General features: G+C 38.3%; 2 protein-coding genes and 1 long non-coding RNA gene across 3 annotated transcripts in view; 1 reads left to right on the top strand and 2 right to left on the bottom strand.

Moving 5' to 3' along the window:
* Window positions 1-6,539, bottom strand: part of LOC121512630 (ephrin-A2-like) — a 172,576-nt gene extending 166,037 nt beyond the window's left edge. Inside the window, exon 1 of the mRNA XM_041791992.1 lies at window positions 6,021-6,539. Within this exon, the coding sequence (XP_041647926.1) occupies window positions 6,021-6,184 (164 nt within the window). The 5' untranslated portion in view covers window positions 6,185-6,539. The remainder of the gene's footprint in view (window positions 1-6,020) is intronic.
* A 9,063-nt stretch (window positions 6,540-15,602) lies between these two features.
* LOC121512587 lies at window positions 15,603-19,785 on the bottom strand. Its single transcript, XR_005992125.1, has 3 exons — window positions 19,730-19,785; window positions 18,846-18,922; window positions 15,603-16,061 (listed from the first exon to the last, which is right to left on the bottom strand). It is a non-coding gene; the product is annotated as an uncharacterized LOC121512587 (long non-coding RNA).
* si:ch211-152f22.4 (zinc finger BED domain-containing protein DAYSLEEPER) lies at window positions 18,945-26,382 on the top strand. Its single transcript, XM_041791931.1, has 3 exons — window positions 18,945-19,027; window positions 22,069-22,155; window positions 24,198-26,382. Exons 1-3 carry the CDS (start codon window positions 19,018-19,020, stop codon window positions 25,619-25,621), a joined length of 1,521 nt encoding a protein of 506 aa, XP_041647865.1. The 5' UTR covers window positions 18,945-19,017; the 3' UTR covers window positions 25,622-26,382.
* The last annotated feature ends 448 nt before the right edge of the window (window positions 26,383-26,830 follow it).

Here is a 26,830-nt window from a genome sequence, read left to right as displayed (position 1 = left end):
CTGTATTAAACTTGTATTTTGACACATTTCAGGTCAAGGAAACATTGAATGTCTGCGATTTGAAAATTGCAACAGGCCATTTTGCGATTTAATCTCATTTGCGATAAATGGCCCAGCCCTAGCAGAAATTCAACCATGATGTGCCACAAGAGCACCACAGTAATACTTCAAGAGCAGCGCAGACAGAAACCAACAATGCACAAAAACACTGCAGTGCTACTGCAACAAATCAAAAACATACTGCAGAATTACTGCAGTAGAACTGCAAGAATACTGCAGAAATGCAAGAAAAATAAACTGTAAGAACACCGCAGTAATGATACAAGAACTCAGTAAAAATTAGAAAAAAATATGCCAACAAATACTGCAGTACTACTCAAAAAACCTGCAGAAATAAAACCACAATGTACACCAAGAACACCGCAGTAATATTTCAAGAGCGGCGCAGACAGACGCCAACAATGCACAAAAAAACTGCAGAACTACCACAACGAATCAAAAACATACTGCAGAATTACTGCAGTAGAACTGCAAGAACAGGGCTGTAGTGATACAAGAACTTATCAAAAATTACAGAAAAATATGCCACAAAATACTGCAGTAATACTCAAGAAACACTGCAGAAATTCAATGACAATGTACAATAAGAAACTGCAGTAAACTGCTTGAATACTGCAAAATAACACCATAGTAATACTGCAGTAACTTTCAAAATACTGCAACCAATAACAGTAACGACACTAAACTGCAGTAACACTGGAAAAAACTGCATAAAAACACCAATATACACACAAGGAATCTGTAGTTATACTGCTACTACCAGAATATTACAGTGACATTATACCAGAAAATACTGAAGTAGTACCACAAGAGCACTGAACAAGAATACACCACAGTAAAACTACAGGAATGCTGCAGAAATTAAACAGCTTTCTAAAAGAAGACTGGAACAAAATATTACTGAAATAAAACAATGAAACAGTGAAAACATGAAAACTGCAGTAACACTACAAGAACACAGCATAGCTAAACCAAAATAGACCAGAAGATCACTGCAGTAATAACAGATAACACAACATACTCCATCAATACTGCAGTAATACTCCAAGATTACTGTAAAAATCAAAACCATTCACCAAAAGAATACTGCAGCAAAAGTTAAGGAATACTGAAGAAATAAGGCAATAGCATACTGAAAGACCACCACAGTACTGCTCCAAGAATTCTGCAGAAATAAAACTAGGAAGTATCAGAAGAACACCGCAGTAGTACAATGAAAAACAGAGCAAAAAGACAACTTTACATCACCAGAATACTGCAGTAATACAACAAGATTACAACAAGAATTTAATGTAAGAAACTGAAATAAAACTACGTAGTATGACAAGTACACCACAGTAGTTGTGTGCAAAGCTGCAAAAAATAACGCAAAAATAAGCAAAAGAATACGGTGGTAATACCACCTGAATGATGCGGCAACAATATTCTGCAAATGATACTACAAGAATAGTGCAGAAATTTAACATATCAAAAAATACTGAAGTAACACCATGAGAGTACTGCAAAATGCTGCAGAAATTGAACAACATATTATAAGAAACTTCAAGAATGCAACAGTTTCCCACAAGAACACAGCACCAATGTACTGCAGAAATAAAACCTCCATACAGGTCAAGAAAACGGCAGTAACACACTAAAAAAAACGTAGAAATAAAACAATACAACACAAAAATGCTGCAGGAAAACTACAAAATACAGAATAAATATTACAACTGTATACAACAAGAAAGCAACAGTAATACAACGAGAGTACTGCAGGAATACTGCTAGAATACTACAGAAATAAAGACTGCAATACTACATGAAAACTGCAGCCTTACTATAAAACACTGCAGAAATAAAACCATAAAGAAAAGTGCAGTAAAAATAGATGAGAGCTGCAGAGTTACTGCATGAGTACGACTACAGAGAGTGAAACCAGATTTCCCACAGCGCAGCGTAAAGAACAGGATCACACTCGAACACTGATCCTCATTTCTGTTCTAACTTTAAATCAACTCTTGAGTTTGTGATCCTCGCTGAAAAAACTCTTTTACACACTTTGACAACATCGCTGGCTCTTATTGGACAGCTCAGGCAGCAGCTGACCAATCAGAGAGCAGAACACTGAGCTGTTAACCCTACGCTGCCTGCTGCAGGCTGCGCAGAAACATCAGATGAAAACCACAGAAGAAGAAACAGCCAAAGTGATTGACAGCTGGGGTCAGAGGTGACAGCAGGAGGCGGGCTGTAGGGGACGGCGGGGTCAGAAGGAACGCTGTGATTAAAGCTCAGACGCTGCTGCTGTTAGCGAGGTTTCTTTTTTAGAGCCAAAGCCAGATCATTCTCTGAGTTTTTGTATTCTTGCAGTCTGTTCGTGTTTGAGCTCTTTTAGGGTTTTTTTCTGCACTAAACATCAATCCTGCACACTGCACAGCCCTTATATGACAGTTTGCACATTTAGCTATATTTAACATCATTTATGTTCTTTATTATTTATTATTTTATATTCAAGTTCATTAACAGTAAAGGAACGGATGATTTAACAGCCATTTCCAACTTTATTTGACATTTAAGCTCTTGATTCACAGTAAAACGCAAAGAAAAAAATCCTTATTCTTGTAAATGTACCTTTAATAATAAAACAGATTCTGATCCAGCTCCATGTGAATTATTATTGATGAATCTGTTTCTGATGAGCTGATGGATCAGTGAGTTAAACGTTCACATAGATGTGCTCACATCCTATCAGAGATTTAGTTTACAGATACACCGTCAGTGCTGAGGGCTCAATCCCTCCCTCTCATGATAAATCAATCAAAACATTTATTCGTATCGATAATCATGTGATTTTGGCTTGAATCCAACACAAAACAATTTTTAAAAAATAAAGACATCAATAAACATTTAATAAAATACAAGGATGCAGTCTGATCTGTCTGATGGTGGTCCCACCGGTTCATTTGACGTACATATTTTATAATTTTGTATTTTTTTGAGTAACGTGTGTGAGACTGAGAGTGTGAGCGAGGCCAGAGATGCTCCAGCCTCCATTTCATCTGACCACAGAGAGAACCCTGTTTTAAATGTTTTACATTTCTGCTTTAAAATGCAAAAGTTATGGTGGCCCTGAATGTTCAATGCATAAATAAATGCATAAACTAATTTTTTTTAAAAATCATAAGATTTGAGAGAAATACACCTTGCACAATATCATCAGTAAAATAATAAAATATTTATTGAAAAACAAAAATGTCACTCAATGCAAAAAAAAAAAAAAATTGCAAAAAAAAAAAAAAATTACACATGATTCAAAAATGTTCAAAAACTGCAGAAACACTCCACAAATGTTTCACAAAACAAAAATTAATGTTCATAAAATGCAAAGGTCCGAAAAATTAATTCTACTGAATGGAAAGCATTTCACAAAAAAATCTAAACGCAAAAAAAATGTTTGATAAAATGCTACATTATTTCACAAAGCTCTATTAAATTTTACAAAATGCAAAAATATTTACTGGAATGTAATTAAAATATTTCACAAGGCACAAAAAAATCAAAGGTGAAAAAGTATTTTTTTTTAAATATAAAATTTGTCAGAAAGCAGTAAAACATTTAAAAAATGCAAAAAGTGAAATCTACAAATGTAAAGACAAAGTAAATATGTGTCATAAGTCTAGGATACTTTAATCCTTGTCTCATGATATATTTAATTTTAGTGTTCTTTTTTTACACCATGTGAAACACTTCTGCAGTTTCACTTTAGGGCCACCATAAAAGCGGTCGAAGCATTTTCTATTCTCTTTCATCTGTCATAATAATTTTAAACACAGAGACCCTGAAGGAGCCTCTCTCTCTGCTCTAACTGAGCGTGTGCGTGTTTCTGTAGTTTATGTGTCTTTAGATTAAAAAATCAAGAATTAAAGCTTTTTTCTGTTTTATTTTGAAAATCTGGATTTGGCTCTGACACTAGTTTTCTTTTTTCTCCTTCATATTCTCATTTACAGTCTCCTTATTACGGTCACAGTGTGCTCACTACATTTTTTTTTATGTTATTCACATCGCCATGGCGGCGAGGGCCAGGGCCGGTCGTGTTTTCAGGGCGCCCGTCCCTCCATACGCCCGTGCGTACAGTATGTACGGGATAATCCTGTGTAGTGAGATCTCCTGAGCTCTTTCAGGGATTTCCTTCAAACTTTGCACAAATGTCCACTCAGGCTGAAGGATAACCGGATCAGATTTTGGAGGTCATAGATCAAGGTCAAAAGCCTGGATCCTCCACTGTACTTCCACTGTACAGTGGTGGGATACCTCACGGAGGGCTGAGAGGCCGTAGCTCTCACTCTCCTTAAATTTAAATGTTTTGTATAAACTGTAAACTTCCCTCTTTCAGTTTCTACTCCATCACGCTCCTTTTCCCTGATTTTATCCCTTTAGGTGAACAAACATCTCCGTCTCTGCTTCAGTCGCTCAGTTTTGTCCTGAAATAAGAAAATCAGCATCTTCTCAGGATCACTGTTTTTTTATCCATCTGAAAATCTGAATGCACTGTTAAAAATGCTACGTTGTCTCAACTTATATTAATGACTGAACGAGCTGCACAAATCAGTTTGGTTTTTGACCACACTTCTGGGTTTGCAGTGGCAACAAAAAGACAAAATGTCATTCTCGTTGGTTCCTGCAAATAAGGCCGCTCTACTAACTGATAAGTTCTGCCTACCAGGCTCCCTCTGAGTTTTGCTTTCAAATATTTTTAAAGTTTTTCTGGCATGCAATACCAAGTTTTGCTAGAAAATAGGACTAAATTTAATAAAAACTGCAGGTTTTCCCTCAATAATACCCTGTTCTAAAAAAATAAAATAAAACCTAGTTTTCCCTCAAAAAGCAGACAAAGTTTTGCAAGAATATGAGACTAAATTTAGCTTCCAAATAGCAGCTTTCCCTTCGAATAACGCCATGTCCTGCTGACTAATAACACATTTAACATTTTTGAAATTTTGCATGCAGATTATTGCACATTTTTCTGCTTTTGCTCAAAAAAATACTAGAATGTTTCACTATGTTAAATTTTGCATGCGAATTATTGCACATTTTTCTGCTTTTGCTCAAAAAAAATACTAGAATGTTTCACTGACTAATAATGCTAAATTATGCATGCAAATTATTGCACATTTTTCTGCTTTTGCTCAAAAAAAATACTAGAATGTTTCACTGACTAATGATGCTAAATTATGCATGCAAATTTTTGCACATTTTTCTGCTTTTGTTCACAAATCCTAAAAAGCTTTAATGACTAATAATGCTTAATTTTGCATGCAAATTGTTGCACATTTTTCCGGTGCTAAATTTTGCAGACAAATAAATCTAAGTGTTCCTTACAAGTTCTGCAGATAGTGCAGAGGTTTTGCTGTCATGTTGCTTCTTAATTTTCACTTAGTTTAGTTGTTTTAATGTGCAGCACATTGCTCAACTTTTTCTTGTTTTCAAGTGTTGTTTATATATTCTTTCTATTTGCATTCACACAAATAATTTCAAGCTTTCCTAATGATTAGAAACCATTGCACTCTCAGGGATGAGGGGAGATTCCTGCTGGTGATTTAAGTCTTTTTGCTGCTTGTCAGGCTCACTGGAGTCAATGGGGAAATATAAAGAGCATAATTATGACCGGTGCTTCCTTCACTGAGTGTTAATCCTGTCATGCATCCTGTGTTTATTTTGAAAAGCCTTGCTAAAAAGCTCAAAGTCAATAATGCAACTGTCACAGAGCTGAGACAACAGAGCACTTTTTACAGTGTTTACATTCTCTTCTCAGCATCTTCCTCCTCTTTTCTTTGTCCTCTCTGCTCCTCCAGTCACTTTTTGTCCTTAAACTCGGAATCTGGGTCATAAATTAAACTTTAAAGACCGTCTGAGACTCCACCTTTGTTCCAGCTGACCCCACTCTCCCCCACAGACCCTCCCTCACCTGGCCCGGCTCTTACCTGGGGTTGGAGCTGTTCCAGTAGACGGCGTAGCGGTCAGAGATGAGCCGGTCATCGGTGACGGAGCAGCTCACCGGGAGCACGAGGCCGAGCAGCAGCAGCAGCAGAGCGCGTGCGGTGCGCTCCATGTGCGGCTGCGCGCGACAAGAGGACCCGCCGAACATCCGCGAGCCTTCTGTTAGAGCACAGCACCGGAACCAGAGACGGGGGGCATGTAAACAAAAAGTCACTCTAGTCGATTAATCAATAAGCGTCGATAATCCACGTCAGTCTCATTCTGGCACTCATCCATCACTCCGGGACCGGGTCCGTCCTCATCCTGATCACAGAGGAGCCCCAAACTTTCATTCTGAGCTGCAGAACAGCGGGACTCTGGACCCGCAAACTTTCTGCGGGTCTCTCTCCGATCCTGCTGGACGAACCGAGCCGAACCGAGCCGAGTCAAGCCGAGCCGAGCCGAGCCTGCCTGGTCCACAAGTCCGAACAAAGAGTGGAGCAGAAACTTCTCGGTGCGTTCAGAGGGGAGGTCTGTCTCTGAGACCGGCTCAGCCTTCAATGAAGATCACCGTGCAGCCAGGGGGCGGAGCCTCTTACTTCTAAAGCCCCGCCCAGACCCCCCTATCTCTCTCCTGCTCCTCTCTCTCTTTTTCTCTCAGTTCAGTTCAATTCAGCAAACACTGGCCCGGAAACCACCACCAGTCCAGCCTGCCCCAGCAGAAACACATTCAGAGTAATAATGATAACAAAGGTGGAGTGGTTGGGATCAAAAATCTGGGTTTAACTTTAAAATTATTGTTAAAAAACAAAAACAAAGATTTTCCGTATGATTTTTTCTTCTGTTTTAAATGTGTGGACGGTCAGTGCATTTTCTGGCAGATCCATTTCCTGGTTGAAACCAGACTGAAAAAACAGGAGAAACTCTCGTCATTCTGTTTTTCTGTTCTTGACCGAAAATTTTAAAAAAGAAAAAAAAAAAAAAAAATTCCGTTTTTGAGTGAAAAGTGACTGAAATGGGGGAAAACAATCAGAAAGAAGGTGGGAAAAATGGGCAAAAAGTTGCATTTAATTGCAAAAGGCAGCTAAAGTGGGCGAGAAGTGGCAAAAAAATGCAAAAGCAGGATGAAAGTGTTAAAAAGGGGAGAAAAGTGACAAAAAGAAGGGAAAAAATTGGCTTAAAGTGGCAAACACTGGGAGAAAAGTGGCTAAAAAGGTGAAGAAAGTGGCAAAAATGGGTGAGAAGTGTTAAAAAATGAGTTGTAGGTGGCGAAAATGATCCATAAGTGGCAAAAACTGAGTGAAAAGTGACTAAAATGGGCAAACATAAGAAAAAAGGAGGAAAAAATGAGCAAAAGAAGCATTTAATTGCAAAAGGCAGCTTAAATGGGTGAAAAGTAGCAAAAACAAAAGGCAAAAAAATTGCAAAAAGCAGGATAAAAGTGTCAAAAATGGGAGAAAAGTGACAAAAAATGTGAAAATTTTGGCTTAAATTGGCAAACACTGGGAGAAAAGTGGCTAAAAAGGTGAAGAAAGTGGCAAAAATGATCAAAAAGTAGCAAAACCGTGGCAAAAAAATGAGTTAAAAGTGACTAAAATGGGCAAAAATTTAAAAAAAAAAGGTGGGAAAATGGTCAAAAAGCATCAAAGAGTGGCAAATTGGAAATTAGTGGCATTTAATAGCAAAAGGCAGTTTAATGGGCGAAAAGTAGCAAAAACAAAAGGCAAAGAACTTGCAAAAAGCAGGATAAAAGTGTCAAAAATGAGCTAAAAGCAGTAATGATGGAATTAAAGTAACAAATCATTGCAAATAAAGGCAATGGAAATATACAGACGAAAATTAAGCTTGAAAATTAAGTTTAAAGCCTGCTGTGTAAGAGTGGGAAACAAACTGATTAATGTGACTTGCAATGGATAATTTCTGAGGTAAATTTTTCCTTTTTAAGGTTTTCTCTGGAAATAATGTTTCAAATTAAGATGTGAAAGATCCACAAATCATCACAAAAGAGCCTCGGGTTGAGTATCACTGCTGTAGAGCATTTATGAGGTCAGCGTCTGATGTTGGACCATGAGGGAGTCGTGATTGGTCACTCCACAGTCCAGGGTCGGCGTGCTTTACTCCACTCCATCTGACTCTTGCCGTCTGACTTGGTGATGTGAGGCTTGCATGCAGCTGTTGCCATGGAAACACATTCATGAAGCTCCAGCTGCAGTCGCTGACCCGCTCTGTGATCTTACCCGGTCTTCTGCTGCAGGGCTGTTGTTCCTAAACTCTTCCACTTTCTAATAATATCTGACTGTAGAATATCCAGCAGGGATGAAATTTCACCAATCGTCTTACTGCAAAGGTGTCATCATCACAGAATCATGGTTAAGTCTGTGAGCTCTTCAGAACATTTAGGATCACAGATGTTTGAGAATGGAGACTATAGGTGATGATTTTACACACCTGTCTGAGTGGAACGTCTGAAGTGTGTACTTTTGTCCATAGAGTGTATTTCTATGTAGTCATCACTCAGCAGTAGAAAATCAATAACCAGAAGTGTTTTAGTTAGTTTGTTTGTTGTTGACGGCTGGTAAACATGCTGACACTGTTGTGTCAGTAATGAGTTTGTTGTTCAGAGCTTCTGAAGGTTTACAGCAGAACAAACGTGATGTTTGTCTCCTCCTCCATCCTGTGATTCAGCACGCATTAATATTTCAGAGAGAGGGATGAATGTTTCATCGGTGCTTTTAAAAACAGGCCCTCAGATTAATGGAGCCGAGATATTAAACTTTCAGAGAGTCCATGAATAAATACAGAGGCCACTGGGCGTTCGACAACTACTGACCATGGAGAGAGAGAGAGAGGCTTTACATCAGAGTGGATGTTAGGGGTGGCAGGACTCACAATCTGCAGGTAACATCACCTGGAACAGATTAAAATCTCATTCTTCAAGATTGTAGCAAACTCTTGATGACTCCCTAAACTGCACAAAAACATTTTAAACTTTCATTTAAAAAAAAAAAAAAAAAAAAAAAAAAAAAAAAGAGGAGTAGGATTGAAGAGAGGGGAACCCTGAGGCTACGGTTCACACAGAGTGCCTAAAACTGGAAACTTAAAAGTTATCTTTACATTGATCTTCTTCAAAGTTGTTCTGGAACAATCCTAACACGTTGGGCCTTGTGCCAATCCCGCCTCTAACCCTGTTGCCATGGCGACACCTCAACCGGCAAAAAACAGGAAGTTGTGTTTTCATTGCTTTAGCAGCATCGTACAATCACCAGATTTCATATGCATGACCCTTGTTGGTGACTCGTACCAGCCATATAGTTTTTATTAGGGGGTGTGGCCTAACGGCTCAATGGCGTCCCCTACAATATTTCAAAACATCAGCCCCAAGATTAGGTTGGACCAAGGATTCTGAAAACCACATATGTACACATATGTATCATGACTACACCTTCAAAAATTCAAGTATTTAACCCCTTAAAGCCTGTTGAATCATATTTGATACATGCTTTTATGATACCTATATCTAATCAATATGATCAATAAATTAATAAAAAAGCTTCTGAATACAATCTGATCAATGATAAAAATGCCCTCAAGTGGATTATCAGTGACCAAAAACACCTAATGTATCAAATGAGATAGAAAATGTATGTATATATGTAAAATTTTATGGAAATTTGGATTTTTTGGATTTCAGTAGAAAGTGAAATAAACATTTCAGTTCCAAAAAGTGAGAAAATTCTGGCTATAATTGTGTTTTCAGGCTTTAATGGGTTAAACTATAAGTGGTCTTCGTCACATCTCTGTCACATCTATTGTATTTCCCTCAAATATAAACACAGATTCACACTGTATCTATTAAAGTGTCTCATCAAAACCTACATTTTCCCATTTTTATGTGGCATTTGAATGCATCAACACATATAGAATACAGTTGTCAAATTTACTGAGGTCACCTGAACCCATCATATTTTCCTCTTCAGCTCCTAAAGTTTGTTAATTTAACCTCAACTTTGCCAATTCCAGCGCAGATTTCTACACTGGATTAATATTGTTAACAAACAGGACTGTCTCAAAGTTTAGGAGCACTTTTCAGCGTTTATCTGAGCAGCCGAAGAAGAAAACTGTCCTGAAGCAGCCGAACAGAGCGGTAGAACCATGGATCGATCCTGTGTTGTTGTTAGCGTCTTTGTTAACATTAGCAACATTAGCTACCATGGCTCCATCCCGTGTTGTTGTTAGCATCTTTGTTAATATTAGCAACATTAGCTACCATGGCTCGATCCCGTGTTGTTGTTAGCGTCTTTGCTAACATTAGCAACATTAGTTAGCATGGCTTGATCCTGTGTTGTTGTTAGCATCTTTGTTAACATTAGCAACATTAGCTACCATGGATCGATCCCGTGTTGTTGTTAGCGTCTTTGCTAACATTAGCAACATTAGTTAGCATGGCTTGATCCTGTGTTGTTGTTAGCATCTTTGTTAATATTAGCAACATTAGCTACCATGGCTCGATCCCGTGTTGTTGTTAGCGTCTTTGCTAACATTAGCAACATTAGTTAGCATGGCTTGATCCTGTGTTGTTGTTAGCATCTTTGTTAATATTAGCAACATTAGCTACCATGGCTTGATCCTGTGTTGTTGTTAGCATCTTTGTTAACATTAGCAACATTAGCTACCATGGATCGATCCTGTGTTGTTGTTAGCGTCTTTGTTAACATTAGCAACATTAGCTACCATGGCTCCATCCCGTGTTGTTGTTAGCATCTTTGCTAACATTAGCAACATTAGCTATCATGGCTCGATCCCATGTTGTTGTTAGCATCTTTGCTAACATTAGCAACATTAGCTATCATGGCTTGATCCTGTGTTGTTGTTAGCATCTTTGCTAACATTAGCAACATTAGCTATCATGGCTTGATCCTGTGTTGTTGTTAGCATCTTTGCTAACATTAGCAACATTAGCTATCATGGCTTGATCCTGTGTTGTTGTTAGCATCTTTGCTAACATTAGCAACATTAGCTATCATGGCTTGATCCTGTGTTGTTGTTAGCATCTTTGTTAATATTAGCAACATTAGCTACCATGGCTCCATCCCGTGTTGTTGTTAGCATCTTTGTTAATATTAGCAACATTAGCTACCATGGCTCGATCCTGTGTTGTTGTTAGCATGTTTGCTAACATTAGCAACATTAGCTTTCATGGCTCGATCCCGTGTTGTTGTTAGCATGTTTGTTAACATTAGCAACATTAGCTATCATGGCTCGATCCCATGTTGTTGTTAGCATCTTTGCTAACATTAGCAACATTAGCTATCATGGCTTGATCCTGTGTTGTTGTTAGCATCTTTGCTAACATTAGCAACATTGGCTTTCATGGCTCGATCCCGTGTTGTTGTTAGCATCTTTGCTAACATTAGCAACATTAGCTACCATGGCTCAATCCCGTGTTGTTGTTAGCATCTTTGTTAATATTAGCAACATTAGCTACCATGGCTCGATCCTGTGTTGTTGTTAGCATGTTTGCTAACATTAGCAACATTAGCTTTCATGGCTCGATCCCGTGTTGTTGTTAGCATGTTTGTTAACATTAGCAACATTAGCTATCATGGCTCGATCCTGTGTTGTTGTTAGCATCTTTGTTAACATTAGCAACATTAGCTATCATGGCTCGATCCCATGTTGTTGTTAGCATCTTTGCTAACATTAGCAACATTAGCTATCATGGCTTGATCCTGTGTTGTTGTTAGCATCTTTGCTAACATTAGCAACATTAGCTATCATGGCTTGATCCCGTGTTGTTGTTAGCATGTTTGTTAAGATTAGCAACATTAGCTACCATGGCTCAATCCCGTGTTGTTGTTAGCATCTTTGTTAACATTAGCAACATTAGCTACCATGGCTTGATCCTGTGTAGTTGTTAGCATGTTTGCTAACATTAGCAACATTAGCTATCATGGCTTGATTCCGTGTTGTTGTTAGCATCTTTGCCAACTTTAGCAACATTAGCTACCATGGCGCAATCCCGTGTTGTTGTTAGCATCTTTGTTAAAATTAGCAACATAAGTTATCATGGCTTGATCCCGTGTTGTTGTTAGCATCTTTGTTACCATTAGCAACATTAGCTACCATGGCTTGATCCCGTGTTTTTGTTAGCATATTTGCTAACATTAGCAACATTAGTTAGCATGGCTTGATCCCGTGTTGTTGTTAGCATGTTTGCTAACATTAGCAACATTAGTTAGCATGGCTTGATCCTGTGTTGTTGTTAGCGTCTTTGCTAACATTAGCAACATTAGTTAGCATGGCTTGATCCTGTGTTGTTGTTAGCGTCTTTGCTAACATTAGCAACATTAGTTAGCATGGCTTGATCCCGTGTTGTTGTTAGCATCTTTGTTAATATTAGCAACATTAGCTACCATGGCTTGATCCCGTGTTGTTGTTAGTGTCTTTGCTAACATTAGCAACATTAGCTACCATGGCTTGATCCCGTGTTGTTGTTAGCATCTTTGTTAATATTAGCAACATTAGCTACCATGGCTTGATCCCGTGTTGTTGTTAGCGTCTTTGATAACATTAGCAACATTAGCTACCATGGCTTGATCCCGTGTTGTTGTTAGCGTCTTTGCTAACATTAACAACATTAGTTAGCATGGCTTGATCCTGTGTTGTTGTTAGCATCTTTGTTAATATTAGCAACATTAGCTACCATGGCTTGATCCCGTGTTGTTGTTAGCATCTTTGTTAATATTAGCAACATTAGCTACCATGGCTTGATCCCGTGTTGTTGTTAGCGTCTTTGCTAACATTAGCAACATTAGTTAGCATGGCTTGATCCCGTGTTGTTGTTAGCATCTTTGTTAATATTAGCAACATTAGCTACCATGGCTTCATCCCGTGTTGTTGTTAGCGTCTTTGCTAACATTAGCAACATTAGCTACCATGGCTTGATCCCGTGTTGTTGTTAGCGTCTTTGCTAACATTAGCAACATTACTTAGCTTGGCTTGATCCTGTGTTGTTGTTAGCGTCTTTGCTAACTTTACCAAAGATGTGCTTTACCTGAAGGTGGAACTTCAGACTCGTTGTGCTTCGGTGTAAAGACAGTTCATCTCTGCAGCATGTAGCAGAAGTTTTGGTTTTATCTTCACTAACATTCTCCAGCTTTTTAAAAAGAAAATCACCGTTAAGCAGGTCTGGGTCTGTCTCCTCACTCATCACTGTGTCTGACCCTCTCACCTCTTCACTCCCAGGCACATAAACATCCGCGCTGGAGGACTACGGGAGCAAGTTGTGGTCAAACTTAGTCTTATGATCAAATTGCGGTATTTTTTTTTTTTTTTTAACGCTTTAAGACTTCAAGATTAATCACAAGCATTAACACATTAATGTTAACAGCCCTACTATATGTATATATAATATATATAATATTATATATTTTTAGTATTATATTTTTTATTGTTTTATATTTTTATATTTATTTTATTCTATTTATTTTACATAGTAAACATATTCCATCCAAAATTAATGGAACTTTTGCCTTAAACAGTGAGATGAGTCCCTATCACCTATACTGCAGCCAGCCACAAGGGGGCGATTGAGATATTTTAGCCTCATATTTCTGGAGCTCTGGTGATGTCTATCACTGAGTTTGGTGTTAAAATGCTGTGTGGTGATTGGCCAGAAACACATGCTGGAAACAGATCTTAAGATTCTCAGAGAGGGGAACTGCCTTGATGAGAAAAAAACACAGCTTTAATCAAGATGAGACAAATAAATTTTCATCAACCATGACCAATAAATAAATACTTTACTTGTTCTTACCTGTTTTTTGTTTGATAAGTCGCTATTATAGAAAGTTTATTTAAACTCAGAGAAATAAAACCTTTAATAATGGCATGCCATATTTTTCCTCTAATATTTTCTGGATTTAATAATCCTCTTGGGGCCGGATGGGAAGCTGTGGGCGGCCTGATGTGGGCCCTGGGCCACCAGTTGATGATCACTGCTGTAGGTATTCCTGATTCATTTAAGATAGTTGAATAGAATAAACAATTAATATTATGTTTTAAACTGACGCCGTTAACACATTTAAAGCCCTGTATGTAAAGGTTAGTTTTTATTATTTTAAATGTGTTTAATCAAAAACTTCCTGCTCACAGGTTCAGTTAGTAGGGCTGCTGAGCATGCGCACTATTGATATTTGCGTCAGCCATTTTGTTTATTATTCTTCCTCTACGCCGGCGATCTCCTCCTTCATACTTTGTTGTATCGACACTGTTTAAACTTTAAAAAAAACAGCTTCTGTCATTCAACTGCTATGACTTTTCTCATTTCTAACTTTTATAATTTTTAAAATATAGCTATTTTCAGCCATTTCTATGCTTTCTCAGGCTACTTTCAGCTATTTTTCAGCTATTTTTAGGTTACTTTTAGCTATTCATAAGCTAATTTCAGCTATTTTTAGGCTATTTTCAGCTTTTTAGGCTACGTTCAGCTACTGTTAGACTATTCTCAGCTATTTTTAGGCTGCTTTCAGCTATTTTTAGCTTTTTAGGCTACTTTCAGCAATTTTATACTTTTTAGCTATTGAATTCCATTTTCAGCTACTTTTATGCCATTTTATGCTATTTTATGCTATTTCTATGCTTTTTCAGCCACTGAATTCCATCTGAGCTATTTTCAGCTATTTCTAGGATACTTTCAGCTAGTTTTAGGCTATTTCTAGCTTTTTGGGCTACTTTCTGTGGTGTTTTAATTTGTATTCATTGTCTTATTTTGGTAAACTTCCGGTTTCCTGAATCTCGTGCTGGCTGCTAACCTTACTCTGCTCTCCCTGACCCCCCCCCCCCGTGCTGTGGAGAGGCCACACCTGCAGCGAATCACTCATTTGACGGGCACTACTTAAGATCGGCTGCAGCTCTCTACAGCACCTGAGTCTTGCCTACCTTACCTCACGGTAAACTCCAGCTCCAGGCTCACTCTCTCTCGAGATCCTCAGTGCTCCATTGATGATTGTTATCAGTGATTTCCAGTGTTTGATTTTTGTGGACTTACCTCTAACGTGCCTCTCCTCTTCTTCCAGTGCCTCCAGCCCAGATCACCGCCACCAGCACCAGCACACTCTCTCATTCACCTGGACTCTTGGAATCCCCTCTCCCTTGCTCACTTACCTGCACAATAAAACTGTTAAGAACTGCTCCTCCGTTTCCGCATTCTGGGTCCAACTACACCACCTTACATAACACTTTCAGCTATTTTTTATCCTTTTATAGCTTTTGAATTCCATTTCAGCTACTTTTATGCCATTTTATGCTATTTTATGCTAATTGTATACTATTTTCAGCTATTTTTCTGCTTTTGGCTATCTTCAGCAGCTCTTCCACAGCTGAAATTGCAATTTTGATCTAGTTTATATTCATAATTTTGCAGACTGAACGTTACATGGTTAAATTAAGAGTCGGTCATTTTTAAGTCACGTCTTCGTGCAGTTTTTATTTTTGATAATATAAAATGATAAATGAATAATACAGTTAATACAGTTATGTCTTTCTTATTTTATCATATTTGAATTGAATGAATTATTTTATCCTGTCATGTCAGCACTCAGATGGGTGCAAGAGTGAAAGAGTGTAAAAAAACTAAAACCAAAATCAGAGAAGAAAGCTCTGGTGAATGTCAGAATCCCCCTCAAATCTGCCTGTTGATAAATGAGGCTCAGTAAACCTTTTTTAAAACTTTACAGTTTTGTGAACATTTCAAAGATAATATTTTAATAATGACTTGTAATAAATGGATTATGTCTAAGCTTCACTTTACCCAGTAAACATTAGAAAATAGTTCAAATATAAAAGACGAATGATTCTCTCAGAAACAAACAGATGACTTCAGTCTCTCTAGAGGGGACAGGTGAGGTCATGTTGGTTCACAAACTCTTTTGTCCCAGAATCCTTTGGGGTCGATGAGGCCTGGATGAGGGTTTATCGTCTGGATTGATTTAAACAAAGCACAAGGACCAGAAACCAGATCAGCTCTGCCCCCTGCTGGTCAACATCTGCATGACAGGATGAAGCATCAGTGGAGAGAGGAGAAGATTCCTGTGAGTCCTGAAACCATGAGATTCTCACAAAAACACCTAAACTATATAAACGAGTGTAATGTGTGTAGAATAATGATTAATCATTAACTGTGTGTGTGTGTGTGTGTGTGTGTGTAAGGATTATTAAGCTTAAATTAATAAAACTCAGAAGCAGGGGCCAGATTCTGACTTTGGGTCTAACCTGAGGGCCTGACAGGGTCAAGATTTAACCATAAAAGGTCAACCTTGTTTTCAGCAGAAATGAGTTATGGGAGGAAAAGCTTAGCACTGATTATAAATGATTTTGATATTTAAAAAGTCAACATGATAAGTCTAACTCAAAATCTGAGATGAAAAGTCAAACTTATTGGTTCAAAAGGTAAAAACATGACATTTAAAGTCAAAATAATGTATTTAAAAGGCAAATACATGAGATAGAAAGTTGATATCATAATTTTTGATAGTGAGAATATGAGATAAAAGTCAAAGTCATGACTTCAAACAGTCAAATTTGGGATAAAATTCAAAATTGTGTGTTTCCAATATCAAAACAATAAGAAACAATTCTTAACCATTAGTTTTAAAGGTCAAAATACGATATAAAAGTCAACGTTAGGAGTTGAAAATGTCAAAATGTAAGAAAAAGTAAAAATCTTGAGTTTAAAAGGTCAAAATATGGAGATAAAATTCACAATCATGAGTTTTGAAAGTCAAAATATTGCTCAAAATATAACATTGTTGATCTGAAATGTCAAAATATGAGACAAAATTCAAAACCATGAGTTTTAGTGGTCAAAATGTGAGATAAAATAAAAAATGATGAGTTTTAAAGATCAAACTTTTACTCAAAATTTCAAACTGTGATTTTAAAAGGACAAAATATAAGTCAAAAAAGTTAAAGTTAAATAACTGTGAGATACAACATTGAAAATATAAAATGAAAACAAATTTCTTTTCCACATTCCTGACTTTTAATCAAATTATTTCTACTCTTCACTGTTTATAATTTTTATGACTCATCAGGGATATTATAAATCCTCAAAGTTAAGTTCACATTTTTGTACTGGAGGAAATCTGCAGACCTCATACTGGTGGGACAGTTATAATAAGAATATGATCTGATCTGGTGGGCCAGGTATAACTGCCCCCCCAGGCCTTGAGTTTGACACCCCTGCTCCATGGTATCTAACCTAAACCCAACACTGAGGAGGAGCTTTGACCACTACAGTAAAATTCAACAGTTAGAGGAAGGGGCGGGGCTTAGGCCGTACATAAGGGGGGATAAAGGGGAGAGCTTTCTGGGGCCCAGCCACACTGGGGGATCATAGAGGTCAGTAAAATCATGGCCCATTGTAAAGTTAGGCTGTTATTACCTTATTTAATTTTTAATGTTGATAAAAACACTCTTACCAAAGCAACCATAAAAATAAAGACTTTCATTCATTGATGCTGTAGAGCAGTGGTTTTCAAGTGTGAGGCGGGCCTCCCCTGGGGGGGGGGGGTGGAACCATAAACCTGTGAAAAGGAGATTTGCTTTGCTAACCTCTGCTGTGCATGGAGCAAAATGGACAGACTTATAGTTACTATGGGGACTATGCTATAGAGCAGTGTTACTCAACCCTCAAAGAGCCAAATTATTAAAAATACCTCTGCAAGAGCCACAATCTAAGAGGTGAACAGTTGCAAAAACAGCTTGAAATAGCAATAAAAATAAGTTTAAGGTGACAAAATGGTTTAGAAAAAACAGCAAAAATGGGTGAAAAGGGGCGAAAATGGGGAGAAAAAGTGGAAAAATGGTCAGAAAGTAGCAGAAATGGGTGAGAGGTGACGAAAAAATGAGTGGAAAGTGACTTAAATGGGCAAAAAGCAGTCAAGAGTGACAAAAATGGGCAAAAAAATAGGAAACAAGTGGTATTTAATGGCAAAAAGCAGCTTAAATGAGCAAAATGTGGCAAAAAATTGTGAAAAAGGGCAAAAATGGGAAAATAATGGCAAAAAGAAGAGGCAAAAATTGGGGTTAAAGGAAACAAGTGGTATTTAATGGCAAAGGGTAGCTTAAATGGGATAAAAGTGACAAAAATTGGGGGGGGGGGGGGGCAGAAAGATGCTGCAAAAATGCACAAAAAACTGCAAAGAAAGGGGGATATTTAATGATAAAAGGTAGCTTAAATTGGCAAAAGGTGAAAAAGGGCAAAAATGGATAAAAGTGAAATAAATGGGGGAAACGTGGCAAAAAGAAGTTGTAAAATGGCCCGAAAAATATGAAAAAGGGGTATTTAATGGCATTATAACTCAATAAGGGGAAAGGCAGATGTTTAAGGACATTTGCAAACCAAAATATCCAAAATATATTAATGTTAAAATGTTTAAAGGTTAGACATAAATGTTTGAAATGTTGCTTAATTTTTTTTCAATTTGAACCCTTTTTGAGGGCGGGGGTCCATCGAATGAATAACTTCTTAGGGGAGGCTCACTCTCACACACTCCAACCCCTGCTGTAGAACAATGTAGTTTGGGTTTTTTCAAACTTTTACCCCTTTTCTTAAAACAGAATTACTGTTTTTATTGTTAACAGTGTGGATGGACACAACGAACATGATTGGGAAAGTAATTTCAGACTTCTTAGCTGAGCCATGGTGTGGAAAAATATCAGGAAGCCAGAAAATAAGTGGCAAAATGGCTAAAAGTGGCAAAAATGAACAAAAAGCGACAAAACAGTGGCAAAAAGTCTTGAATTTTTGCAGCAGAATTGAAACTTACCATCAGTTTTGTTTCCTTAGGTTTCACCTTCAATCATCAAGGGTGGAGTCAGTGTACTTCAGCCAATGATTTCCCTGCTTGGATGAGTCAGAGCAGAGTGACAGACTTAAGCACAGCGCTGGCGTGATCTTTCACTATATTCAACCTGATCTCAGACTGCAGAGAGGCCAACATGAGCTCATGTGAGTATCTAAAAGCATGATTTAAACTTTATCAGTCCTTGGTCAGTGAAAGCGAGTGATAAAACTGAACTATATAATGTTGGTACTATGACTGAATGGGGTCGTTGTATACTCGTAGTTTTTCTGAGTCTGTTTTTGTGTTTTTGTCTTCTAATGATTTTCTTGGTTATGGAAACTGAATCCAGTGCTAAACTTCACTGATCTTTTTTTGATGTGACAAAGAAAATCTCTCCTGTTTCAGTTTTCTTTTCTCTTTTAAAACAAATGTATAAATGATGTTTTCAGTATTAACTGTCCTTTACAGAGCCACTCATCCAAAGGTGAAGAGATACATGGCATACATTATAGTGGCGAACATGTTTGGGCCAAAAACCGAGGCTGACTAAGCCCGCCTGAGGCGGACTGACACAACCTCGGTCATGCAAGAGCATGTCCAGGGTTGAGTCAGTCCTTGAATACCGTTGTATATTACCCGGGGGCGAACGATGTATCAAGCAGTGTATCAAGTTCGCCAAAGAAAACCATGCCCACTTGCTAGGTGGCTAATTTAGCTCATTGCTAACGCAATTTTCACGAACGCCACCTTGTTAAAAGTGCAGTGTAGATATTGTTCAGTAAATCCGGTTAATGTGTGGATGTGTAGGGTAATATCTAGTGCTGAATTTTATGAACACAAATGGCAGAGAAATTAGACACACTTACCGAGGCACAGTCTCCTCCGTTGGCCGACATTGCTGATGAAGCTTCGCGGGTCTCTGTCACATGACTGAGGGAGCGTAACCTGATTGGCTGGACGTTAGATCAGTTGAGACAGGGATCGATTGCTTGTCCCTGGTTTACTCGGTCTCTTTTGAAGCTGAAGTTGAATTTTTTTGCTGTTAAATTTTTTGCCACAGAATTTTTTTGAGACGTTTAAATTTTTTACACTGATTTTTTTTTTTTTTTTGAGATTGAATTTTTTTACACTGAATTTATTTTCACATTGGATAAAAAAACCAGTGGCAAAAATTTAAAAAATGGCACTTATTTGATGGTTTTTCAAATTCAAAATCCAATTTTGATGCTAAAAAAAAAAGTTTTAGAAATTCAAACTCAGATGGCACTGATTTACTTCCATACAAAACTGCTGCTTCAGGTGTCATTTGCGATAAGGCTGACCTTTGTTCCCAGGACAGGAAATCCCCAGTATGAGCTGCACCATAGAGGCACGATATGACACATATTTAAGCTGATAAAATAGGCCTATTTGTAAAAATTAAAGTTAGAAGTGAATGGAAGAGCTACATTTTTTGGATAAAATATACAAAACTATCTCTATATAGCATTACAAAAAATATTTGTCTAATATCATTTTTTTTCCTTGGGGAGGGGCAAAAGAGCCACATGCTCTTATTCTATCCCTGAGGGTTTCTGACCCCAGGGATAGATAGGAACAATAGAACCGCTGTGGATCTCTATATACCTAAAACATCCTACGGGTCAAATTTACCTTTCATTAAAGTGCCTTCATTTTCATAAATAGCACTGATCAAGGACTGGTAATAAACCACCAACACTGAACAGCTTATTAACCACAGATAGCAAACTAGATCACTGTTGGAAGATGATCTGTCACATAGAAAATCGTCTTTGGACTGATTGCTAATCCCAAAACTTCCTCATCACCATATTCTTCTTCACTGAAAGCACTGAGATTGCCATTTCAGATTTAACAATGGTAAATGTCTTTTTCCCTGTTGTCTCCATGTTGAAGGTTGATCTGTCGACTTCTGATTAGGCATTACTGCAATAGAGAGATGGTATTTCTGACCAGTGGTAAAATCAAGGCTTTCTTATGGGGTAAATTTGACCTGCATGGTGGTTCTAGATATACAGTGCTTAACAAATTTATTAGACCACCACCCAAAGTAAGGTTTATGCCACAGCTGCCCTAAATTAACAGCACTGCTCATTACCAAAATCATTTTTTATGTTTCTGCAATGGTTAATACACCAATACGTAGAAGCTCTTTAACCCAAATTATATTTTTAATGCTAAAATAGAATTATTATTGTTATCAATGAATTTTCAAATTTACTGATTTACAAAAAACTGAAAAAATTGTAAAGCCCATTAACATTTCTTGATTAATATGTCAAATTATAGTTATTTACTGTCATTCCTGAACAGAAAAAATGAGTTTTAGTGGTTGAATGTTATGCTTGATTCATTTCTGACTTCTCAGAGAAGCCCGGTGAGCCGGCTCAAATTTGGTTATAAAAGGTGAATTCAGTTTGAAATTCCTCATTCCTGTTCAAAATGGTAAAACGTGGAGAGCTCAGTGAAAATGAAAGAGTCCGCATTAAAGCACTTCATGATGCTGGATGGTCTCTGAGACAGATATGACAGGTGGTCTAATACATTTGTTAAGCACTGTAGATGTCCATTAACAAAATTTGGGTTTAGGCAAAGATTTCTTTGGTGCTATAAATCTAACTCTTTAGAAAAGTCAAAGACTGACAGTCTGAAATTGTATACACATCAAGTAAAATACAATTAAAAACAGCCTTGGGTAAATTTTATCCATTGGCAGTTCTAGTGTTAATAAAGACACCTTGTCCAGTTCTGACTAAAGTGCAGCTTCATTTAGGTCCAACTAATCACTCCACTAGCAGCCACTGTGTACAAGCATTCACAACAATAACAAACCCTTCCTTTATAACTGTCACATACTCATGCAGAAGCAAGCCAGCAGAAGAGGGAAAACATCTTTCCCAACATGGAAAGATTTTAGTGTTTTTTAAGTCTTTGTTTCCTCCAGAAACATGGTTCATACAGAAACGTGTCAGATTAAGATACACTAATATATTTGCACAAATACTGATAAAGTGTGTTTTTCATTTTATGTCCCGTTTAAAGGGATTCATTTTTTACTATAGACATTTATTTTACATCTCCTTGAGTAAATTTCCCTCAAGCTACTGGCTTGAGTAGAATCGTTTTGCACTCTTTCCACTCATGGTTCTATTTGTTGTTCTGATTTTTCTTTCATCTCAAACAGCAAGAGGAAGGCTGAACCGTATGAGAGGAGGAAACCACAGGAACAACCTGCAGCCTCCAAGGCGGGATCACATCCGTCAGAGAAGAGGTAACAAACACACCGATGCAAACCTACACAAAGAGCTGATACACACAAACACAGCTGATTTACTGCCGGCACCAAGAGCTACTCAAAAACAAAGTGGGATTATAGTGGGCTTATATATAGGCTTAGTGTTGTTGCTCATGGGCAGAGTCAGAAGTGGTGAATAAAGGAACGAATAAACTCCTGAGACCTGATCTTTAGTTTTGGATGCATTTTAAGTTTTTCCCATTTATTTGGGATAAGTAGGATCTGATAGTTTAAAACATCTGCCTGGTCTTTGAGAAGGAATTTCTTGGAAATTTTACTTTCCAAAATCCATGCAAATTTCACAAAAATTCAAGGAAATTACCTAAAATTCCATTTGAAATTCCCAAACATATTTATAAAGTATTCCAAAAGTACCCTAAAGTTTCTCTGAAAAGCCCCCAAATGTTTCAGTGAAACTTTATTGTAAGCCTTTTTTTAACAGTAAAAACGTAAAAAAAAAAAAAAAAAAGTGAATTCTTAAAAAACCCAAACTTTAAAGCAAATACCCAAAAACTTCCATAGAAAATTCTTTAAAAATTTAAAATATCATTCTCCAAATTTTCATGACAAAGACAAAACATCCAAACATTCAAACAAATCATTTAAAATTCCCATGAGAATTCTTCAGCGTTCTAAAGAACACCCCCATCTCCTCTAAAAAATGTCAAATTAATTTCCCCGATTTCTATTAAAAGGCCTGAAAATTTCCAAACAAATTTTCCCTAACATCCCCACAATTTTCCCATATTCCCATGAATGCACCAAGAGAAAAATTCAATGCAAATTTCCCCCAAAACTTCCAATCCATCTCTCCAAAACATTAAAACATTTACACTGAATTTCCATGAGAATACCTGAAAATTTCCAAGCAGATTCCCTGAAATATCCAAATGGCATATTGTCCCAAATTTTAAGCAAATTCCTTAAACTTTGGTGTATATTCCAGACAAATACCTCCAAAAATGGAAAGCAGAAATTGTTCGATTGTTAAGAAAATTAAAGTGTTTTATCCCCATATGTGCACACAGGGCCTTAGTGGTTTAAGGCGCTACCCATGTACGTGGGTGTGGGGTTCAAATCCGGCCTGTGGCCCTTTACCACATGTCTCTCCCCACTCTCTTCCCTGTTTCCAAGTCTATCCACTGTCCTTCCTCTATCAAATAAAGGCATGAAAAGGCCCAAAAATAAATCTTAAAAAAAGAAATAAATAAAATGATGCCTCAATCTATAAAAATGTGACTATCAACTCAAAATAATGATGATAAAAATCATAAATGTCCTCAAAATGGACATAGTAGGATCCGAGGGTTAAAGGAGTAAAATCAAGAAGGAAACTCCTCAAGAGTGTTCTTACCAACACACCCTTACCAACACACATCATGTTAAACTCAGCTTACCTGGTCCTCCCCAACAGCCATATTCCTTCATTTCTTCGTGATGGATTTAACTGAACTCTGGGGGATGTTCAGAGACTTGGAAATGTTTCTGTATCCATTCCCTGACTTAGACTTTTCAGTAACATTTTCTCTGAGTTGCCTGGAGTGTTCTTTTGTCTTCATTGTGTAATGGTTTACTGATTAACCAGTTAGTTGACCTTCCACACACAGGTGGGGTTGAATATTTCTGCAGTTGCTTATTTTCTATTACATATTTTTATTTAACTGGCATTACTATATAGAAATCTGTTTTCACATTGACATAAAAGAGGATTCTTTTGTTGTTGTTTTTTTCATTCAAGCCAAATTATATCAACCATGATTGATTTATAAAATAAATACAAGGGTGGAACATCCAAGGAAGTCAATATTTTTATAGGCACTATATAACAGGATATTTTTGACTGCCCTTGAGCCCGACCTGGATGGATCGGGCCCAAGGAGTCGGGAAGTCAAACCCAGATCTGGGTGGTGGCTCACGTCAGGCTGGTTTCAGAAAATCTTATCTCTACTTTAAACTTGCAGACATTAAGTAAAAAAATCTTGATAAAATGTTTCATGTGATGTTTCTGCCTTCAACAGAGGTGATCCAGGAGATTTCAACGACTAAAAGACGGCTGTTGAAGATGATTGTAGCAATTCCACAACCCCTGGGATCGACTGAAAATAAAAGCTTCAAGGATTTCATGAAAGGGCTAAACCCACCTGTTGAAATTCCCACCCAGTCTGTGATGCGCTCTCTGTTGGTCAGAGTCTACAGCGAAATAAGAAACGAGTTGCAGTCCTCTTTAAAAGAGCCTGAGGATGTTGTTCTGACATGTGAGTCCTGGTCTCACAGAGTCAAAGACTCTTTCCTGACGGTCAGCTGTCATTTTGTGGACAACCACGGGAATCTGAAATCCTACGTCCTCAGCACTAAATATCTCTTGCGGGACGAGTCTGCAGACAACATAATAAAGCAGATCTCTGCTGTTGTGAAGGCTTGGGGCCTGGAGGGGAAGGTCCACGCTGTGGTCAGAGCTGGTCTACCACAACTGAAAGGAGTCAGAACCAAATGGACGGACATGCCTTGTTTTGCAGAAACCCTGAACGTGGTGTTTCAAGATCTGATGAGTAATGATGAACTGTCCAGTGTTTTTAAAAAGTGTCAGGACATTGTCAGGTTCTTCAAGCTGGATTCTGAAGCTGAGAAGAAGCTCAGAAAGATTCAAAAGAAGCTGAACATGGAGCAAAATGAGCTGAAGGTGTCCTCTGGCGATAACTGGCTGCTCTGGTTCAACATGCTTGAAGGCCTGACTCTGCAGCGGGTGGCCATTGAGATGTACTTTGTCCAGGAAAATAAGAAAGATTTAATTCTGGATGAAAATGAAACAGTGAAACTCGAGAACATCACATCAGTTCTGAAACATCTGAAGAAAGTCACATCCATGATGAACAAAGAAGGATTCCAGTCCATTTCAGTCATGCTGCCGCTGCTGACAACACTTATGGATGACCTCAGAGAGGAAGAAAAGAGAGGGAATGAAGTCGCCAAGATACTACTATCAAACTGTAAAAAACACATTGGAAATGTCAACAACCACCCATTGGCTTTCAACACATTCCTTGACCCAAGGTACAAAGACCAGCTGGGGGAGCAAAACAAAAATAGGGTGAAAAATAAGATAATGCAGGACCTCACTCCTGCCCCAGAAGCTCCCTCTACTCATAACCCAGATGAACTCCTGCACAGTTACACGGCATACACACCTACTTCAGAGAAGTCCAACCCTTTAGCCTGGTGGAGGAACACGGGGAAGACCAAGTTTGGAGAGCTGAGCAAGCTTGCTCTGAAGAAACTCGGGGTCGTCTCCACCGCTGTACCCTTGGAGAGAGCCTTCTCCACCACAGGTGATCACTTCTGCAACCAAAGGAGCGCCATCGAACCAGAAAACCTGGACATGATCCTGTTCCTCAACAGCAACTGGCCTGCCATGTCTCAGACACAAGTCTGTGAGCCTCGCTGAGCCTGTCAAACATGCCCTGAAACATTTGCGTTAAAGTCAAGAAGTACTAAAAAAAAATCATTTAAATCTTTGCTTTTAAAATTTAATCTCTTATGAGCGTGTGCTGGGTTAAGCTGCTTGATATTTCTTCATTTTTGTCACTGACTACCAACAATCCATTTTAGTCCATGATCAATCTGCGCTCAGTAAGGCCCCAGTCAAGCCACACGTGGACCACATTTAACGAATGTCCTGATTGCTCTGTGCTCCTGTTCCAATGATCCTGCTGGGCTTTTTTAGTCTTTGATTAATCTGGCTTCCTTTAGGGTCAATCCCAGTTCTCTCCCTCAGCTCTTCCCCTTGGTTTTGCGCGTTCATGTCAGGTGAATTCTTTTTTTTTTTATTTAACCTTTATTTAACCAGATGAAAAAACCCATTGAGATCGAGATCTCTTTTACAAGGGTGACCTGGCCAAGAGGTCAGCAGCACACGTCATAATAAATACATTGTTTTGAATCGAGGGCTAGGGCTAACCTCCAATTTCCTCATACAGCGAACACGCTGCGAACTGCCAGCAAATCCTACTGCAGAGCACATCGCTCCCTCTCTGGTCGATCAGAGCATTTCCATAGCCGGCGCTCCAGACCGGCAGCGGTGCGTGCCTGGACAGACACTTCGCTCCGCTTCATTCGAGATACGCTGCAGGTCTATTTTCAGCGCCGGCTGCTGCCAAACCGCGTCAATACCTGTTGATCAGAAAGCTCCAGAAGAGGAAGTCACAAGCGTCGAATACCCAGTTCTTCCAAAATAAAACACAATGCACGGACTCCCACTCTTAAATCATCACTACATCAACATTACGTTTCATCCTGCAGCAAGAGCAAAGGGTCACCGAGAGGTCAGTGGGTCACAGAGCTAGAACGGTGCCACTGATGAGGAAAAGTTAACTTTTGAGGACATTTACCCAAAGAATTTTAGATAAAACCACAGATCCTTTAAGAAAATATTAACCTTTAACCTTCCTAATGTACTCACCCAATGGAGGAAGCAATAATATCATGGACTTGAACTGGAAAGGATGATAAATTAAGACCCAAAGGTAAAATAGTGCGCTTTTGTCATACTATTCCTGCGTGAACTCGCAGTTCTCCCGTGATCTCTTCCTGCTGATCAGGTCTGCGCGCCACAGTGCAGCGCTCTAGACTCGCTCTCAGTGAGCGAGGTCGCTCG

This window comes from Cheilinus undulatus, linkage group 7 (assembly GCF_018320785.1).
Source record: "Cheilinus undulatus linkage group 7, ASM1832078v1, whole genome shotgun sequence".
NCBI lineage: Eukaryota > Metazoa > Chordata > Actinopteri > Labriformes > Labridae > Cheilinus > Cheilinus undulatus.
Note: the sequence above shows the minus strand (reverse complement) of the source record. Positions and strands in the feature narration are given on the sequence as shown.

Excerpts from the sequence above, each read along its gene's own strand:
- si:ch211-152f22.4 (XM_041791931.1), top strand. Across the intron at positions 22,156-24,197 it reads TCACATCCGTCAGAGAAGAG|AGGTGATCCAGGAGATTTCA; the intron begins GTAACAAACACA and ends TGCCTTCAACAG.